Genomic DNA, 6,348 nt, shown 5'->3' with positions numbered 1-6,348 from the left:
TTATTATGTCCTTCACAATGTCTCACTTGATGTATCGTATTATCCTTCTATTAATTGTTCCTTTGAATCCTTTAATTATATCATGGCAATTAAACATATGATGGGCTTTCCCTTTCCTTTAGTTTTAGGTTTATTGTAGTACAAGACTTTACTTTTAATTTTTTATAATAATACCACTGAAGATGCCGTAACTGGCGAAACCCGGTAGCTAATAAAATAATATTGTAAAAAAAAGCGATCTGTTTTCATTTTCCCCTATTGAAATAATAAGCATTACTCCTCTGAAAGTTGATATGCGATTATGCGGTGCTTAAAAATGGGTCCCTTTTATGATTCACCTTAAAAATTAGGCTCAAAATTTCAAGTTGAATTGAATTTAAACCTCAGCCATACACACTTCAAACCAGACTTCCAAACTTCAAGTCTGATAACCCCTCACTTCAAATCTGAGCCCCTCACTTCAAACCTGACCCCTAAACTTCAAACCTGATAATCCCTCACACTTAAGTCCTGTCTAGCATTCTGCATTCTTGTTCATGAACAAATGTCGAGCATTATCATTAGTACCAATCATATTAGTACTTCACCGCGCAGGGTGTACTTTGTCAGTCATAGTGCAATCAGTTTCACAATGTTCGTAACTATTTCCTCAAATATTGGTGTAATATAATACTTAGTCCGTTCCAAGTGTCACTGTCAAACTTCCAGGTGATGTAGATCATAAATTAAAAAGGAGACCCTTACAATGGCAAAGCTGAGGGTTCTATATTACATTGAGTAATATTTTCATTTGAATAACTGAGGCGGTATCACCAGAAATATCCAACAATGTATGTCCAATGTAGCACATTTCTAGGTGTGATTCAGTTTATTCTGATCATTGGATTAGATTGCAATGATTACTATCCTGACTATGAACCTACGGTAACTTATCCTCCCAATACGACTTGGTTAACTTCATCAGAACAAGAGAGAATAGATTTTAAAGCTCTGGATGACCATATACTAAACTTTACGTTGCCTGGTACAGTGGCAGATGTCTTGGAAAAACACGGTGTCATCGAAACTAAAGGCTGGGAAGAAAGGTTGAATGTCGTCAAAACATTTTATAGAAATCGAAAGAAGAAATACTATAACAACCTGACAGGACTGCACCAATCATATTATCAAAGAATGGCCAGAATTCACGCTAAGATGATGGACGATATCGAATTCAAAGACCATAACTATAGAAAGGACCCGGGATTGCATGGCGAGAAGATTGAAAAACTTGTTCAGGAGCTGCCAGAAATACAGGCAATGAAACTACACCAGCATGAAGTGACAGTAGATATACCTGAATACAGTGGAGATATAATTAAAGATGATTATGAAGTGAGGAGGAAAAGACGAGCAGTCGACGAAACTGAAATTCATGTAAGTAACTATCAAGAAGGAAATGAAATAATAAAAGACACACACAAGCAAAATGTGAATGATGTTAGTAGATCAGCAGATAGGCTATATGATAATGATAAAAAAATATCAGTAACTATAGGGGACGATGGACATGGGGAAAACAAGGGGTATATTAGTTCAGAAATAGATATTAAAAAAATGAAGCAAAAGAAACTTTCAGTAAAAAATAAGAGAAGATATAAAAGAGAAACAAGAAATAAGTTCTTTACTTCTGATCAAGATTTATTGAAATCCTTAAAGTACCTTGCGTTAAAGGAGAAACTTGGTGAAAACCATGATATTGTCAAACGACATGTAGATAATAAACATGGCGATGTACCTTCTAAAAAAAGAGAGCTATACAAGGACTATAAATCCGAATGGCCCTACAGTAAGTATGATAGCAACATACATTATGATCAGATTTTACCTGCACCAAAAAGAAGAAAAATATCAAACAACTACAGTGTTTTAATAAACATGGCGATGTACCTTCTAAAAAAAGAGAGCTATACAAGGACTATAAATCCGAATGGCCCTACAGTAAGTATGATAGCAACATTCATTATGATCAGATTTTACCTGCACCAAAAAGAAGAAAAATATCAAACAACTACAGTGTTTTGATTACACCGGAATCTAGTATACTGAATTCTTTTTATAATGAAATAGATAAACAAGATCCAGAAAGGGTAAAACTGAAAAATAAATATCGAAGCATGGAATATTGGACATTTACAAACCCGTTTGATAAATATACATCTTCATCAACAAAGAAATATGATCAACCCTACCCTACATTCGGTAGAAATGCAGCAACCATTTCAGTTGGAGCAAGTCGATTCAAACTATTTAACAAAAATTGGTACAACGAATACAAACATAGGGTTCACAAAAGAGATGTTTTCAATAGTGATAGTACCGCTGGACACCTGGTTAACACTATTATGAATTATTTAACTGCAGCTGGAAACGTTTACAATACAATCATGACAGTTTACTTTAAATGTATGTACAATTATATGCGTGATATGTACTCCTCAAGTTACTTGTCACCATCTCATCAACATGTACAACCTGATACTGATCAAGATTATATGGATGCTATTGAACGCATAAAACAATGGTCTCAGAAAATTTCTAATATCTCGGCTAACTCCAACCTTTCGTTCACTATTCTCAATGAAGGCTATCAACAGTATACACAATATATAGCTCTGAACTGGTACACGGAGACATACAGTGACAATAGAACACAATACTTCTGTGATTATGGGAATGACACGTACATGCTTGTTAATAACAAACTCCAATTATTCAATAAAACTTTGCATCAACTAGTGTCATTTCCAGACCAAAATGTAACTCAGCCTATGACGAACGATTCGATTTTTTTGGATGTTAGAACAATAGAACCTCCGAAACTGTCGTGGATAAACAGCGAAGAGTTGAAAAAGCGGAATATAAATGTACCCGATGATGAACAGTACATTATTGTAAAGAATTTATCAGACCCATTCAGCATGCACCGAGGTTCTCTTAATGATATTTATGGGCAAAAAATTCCAATGAGTCTATACCCATCTTCAAACCAAACACAGAAAGAAAATATTGAAAGCTCAACTAACCCTGCTAATGGTAATACGTTTTCTTTGACATTGAATCAAACAGTCACCGATTATCCGGAAGATTTACTGGACAAAGCTGCAGATTTCGTTCTATCGTTCTACTTTAAAAATACAACTATGCATGAAGAAACAACTACAGATGACTACACAGAGGTTACTGATTGTTTTGATAAATTTGAAAATGCAGCAATAAGGTTCTTCAAAGGAAGTAATAATTCGACAAATAGTACACCTGGGAATTCAAGAGATATAACTGAAAACTTGAATTGGAGTAATGTTTCAAGTACGAATAAAATTTCACTTTGGGATTCAAGCAATGATATGAAGAATTCAACAACAAATAAAATAGTATCAACTTCAATGAATCCTGCCACAATGACGGGAGTTAAAAACAACCTACCTAAAAAACATAACCTACCAATAGACCAAAGGAAGATAAGAGCCAAGAGATCTTTACTTTCCAGATGCATAAAAGGTCTAAAATTAGTTGGTGGTGTATTTAGACCCGTAGAAAAAGGTGTTGTCAATGTTTTGGATGATGTTTTTGGACCTTACAGCTCCAGTGATATTAGAAGTGGACAAATGAATGCCGTGAAATATTCTTTCAGCAAAACGAATAAATTAGCTTATTCTCGTGAGAACATTCTAAAGAATCATGAAACCTCTGTAAGCCTGTCTTCGAAAGAAAGAAGGGCAGAGAGTAAAGATGAATCTCGTTTTAAAAGTGACTCAGATAAAAAAGAATTACAAACTTCAAAAGATAACAGCTTAACAACGAAAATAAATAGTGCTCCATATTCGGTAGAAAATAGTGATAATAAAGCAACAACAAAGAGATCTAAAAAGAAGAAAAAACACAGGAAGAAACATAAAAAAGTTGACATATTCGATACTAATGAGAGAGATCAAACAAAAAGTGATAAACACACCAACGAAATAGTGAAAGAGAAGTCTACAGAAGATCAAACTTTACCCAGTTTCATAAAGAACCCTAAATTTGGTGATCAAGATACAAGCAACACAATGTTTGATAATGGAGCACATCATCTGGACGAGCAAATAGGAAACACAAAATTCCCAGATTACAATGACGCCCAAAATCCATACGGAAGAAATCAACCATTTGGAAACAACACTTTCCAAGATTACAACGATGCCCAAAATCCATATGGAAGAAATCAACCTTTCGGAAATCAAATGGGAAACAACACTTTCCAAGATTATAACGATCCCCAAAATCCATATGGAAGAAATCAACCATTTGGAAATCAAATGGGAAACAACACTTTCCAAGACTATAACGATCCCCAAAACCCATATGGAAGAGATCAACCGTTCGGAAATAAAATGGGAAATAACACTTTCCCAGATTACAACGATCCCCAAAATCCATATGGAAGAAATCAACCACTAGGAAATCAAATGGGAAAAAACACTTTCCCAGATTACAACGATCCCCAAAATCCATATGGAAGAAATCAACCGTTTGGAAATCGATCCATACGGAAGAAATCAACCATTTGGAAACAACACTTTCCAAGATTACAACGATGCCCAAAATCCATATGGAAGAAATCAACCTTTTGGAAATCAAATGGGAAACAACACTTTCCAAGATTATAACGATCCCCAAAATCCATATGGAAGTCATTATTATTGGTGTCTATATTTTGTTCATTATTTCTTTGATGATTTGTTCATGTATATTTCAACAAATGGCACCATCCAATTGAAGATCATATATCTTAGGTTCAAAAGATTGGACGGCCATGCTTCCTCTCAGATTTGATTTTTTTCTTCTGAAATCAAAATGGGAAGTTTTCCATTACCATAATGATCTTAACTTTCTTTTTTCTTCTTTCTTCTCTTCCACATTCCGAAGTTGTCTTACCTATTTACTATCTTGACACCTAACTACAAAATTATTTTATTTTAGAGTTCCCGTTTAGTTCCCATTTAATTTTTACTGAATTATTATTTTTCAATGTTACAAACTGAGCAATGATTTCTTCGGTCCAGGAGGAAATGATGGAGTTGCTAACGATGGAGGGGACACAATAATTGACGCTAATAACAACGATGATAACACTGATCAGAGTACGGCTAGACAGGTTATTAAAATAAGACTGTAAGCATAGAAGCTATCAGTAAGGAATTTCAAACTGAGCAATGATTTCTTCGGTCCAGGAGGAAATGATGGAGTTGCTAACGATGGAGGGGACACAATAATTGACGCTAATAACAACAACGATGATAACACTGATCAGAGTACGGCTAGACAGGTTATTAAAATAAGACTGTAAGCATGGAAGCTATCAGTAAGGAATTCAACCCATTTATCCTAGGGTTTGAATCATCAGATGTAGGACCATGATCTCCTGAGAGGAAAAGTGGAACCTAGACAACTAAGCTAGTTTTGTCTATGATAGCCGCATACCTTGGGCTTAAAACTTTCAAAAAGACTTCGTTTGTAAAATTGTCAAATATAAGAAAACTCGCCTTATTTTTTTATACATAAAGCCAGCTTTCGTTATTGCTTAACAACGAAAATAAATAGTGCTCCATATTCGGTAGAAAATAGTGATAATAAAGCAACAACAAAGAGATCTAAAAAGAAGAAAAAACACAGGAAGAAACATAAAAAAGTTGACATATTCGATACTAATGAGAGAGATCAAACAAAAAGTGATAAACACACCAACGAAATAGTGAAAGAGAAGTCTACAGAAGATCAAACTTTACCCAGTTTCATAAAGAACCCTAAATTTGGTGATCAAGATACAAGCAACACAATGTTTGATAATGGAGCACATCATCTGGACGAGCAAATAGGAAACCAACGAAATAGTGAAAGAGAAGTCTACAGAAGATCAAACTTTACCCAGTTTCATAAAGAACCCTAAATTTGGTGATCAAGATACAAGTAACACAATGTTTGACTCTAATAATGGAGCACATCATCTAGACGAGCAAATAGGAAATTGGTGATCAAGATACAAGCAACACAATGTTTGATAATGGAGCACATCATCTGGACGAGCAAATAGGAAACACAAAATTCCCAGATTACAATGACGCCCAAAATCCATACGGAAGAAATCAACCATTTGGAAACAACACTTTCCAAGATTACAACGATGCCCAAAATCCATATGGAAGAAATCAACCTTTTGGAAATCAAATGGGAAACAACACTTTCCAAGATTTTTTTTTTTTTTTTTTCCCATATGGAAGAAATCAACCGTTCGGAAATAAAATGGGAAATAACACTTTCCCAGATTAC

At 34.6% G+C, this 6,348-nt stretch overlaps 1 protein-coding gene across 1 annotated transcript; it reads left to right on the top strand.

The window, feature by feature from the left end:
* Positions 1-1,929: 1,929 nt before the first annotated feature.
* LOC108253851 (putative uncharacterized protein DDB_G0282133) lies at positions 1,930-6,308 on the top strand (the record flags this gene model as incomplete). The annotated part of the gene is made up of 7 exons (XM_017448552.2): positions 1,930-4,209; positions 4,607-4,711; positions 5,085-5,162; positions 5,253-5,364; positions 5,590-5,763; positions 5,903-6,038; positions 6,109-6,308. Coding segments are annotated over exons 1-7 (2,858 nt in total), but the record flags the coding sequence as incomplete, so codon positions are not given.
* Positions 6,309-6,348: the final 40 nt, after the last annotated feature.

Source organism: Diaphorina citri, unplaced genomic scaffold (assembly GCF_000475195.1).
Source record: "Diaphorina citri unplaced genomic scaffold, Diaci psyllid genome assembly version 1.1 scaffold3778, whole genome shotgun sequence".
Taxonomy (NCBI): Eukaryota; Metazoa; Arthropoda; class Insecta; order Hemiptera; family Psyllidae; genus Diaphorina; species Diaphorina citri.
The sequence above is the reverse complement of the archived record's forward strand: the minus strand, read 5'-3'. Positions and strand labels throughout refer to the sequence as shown.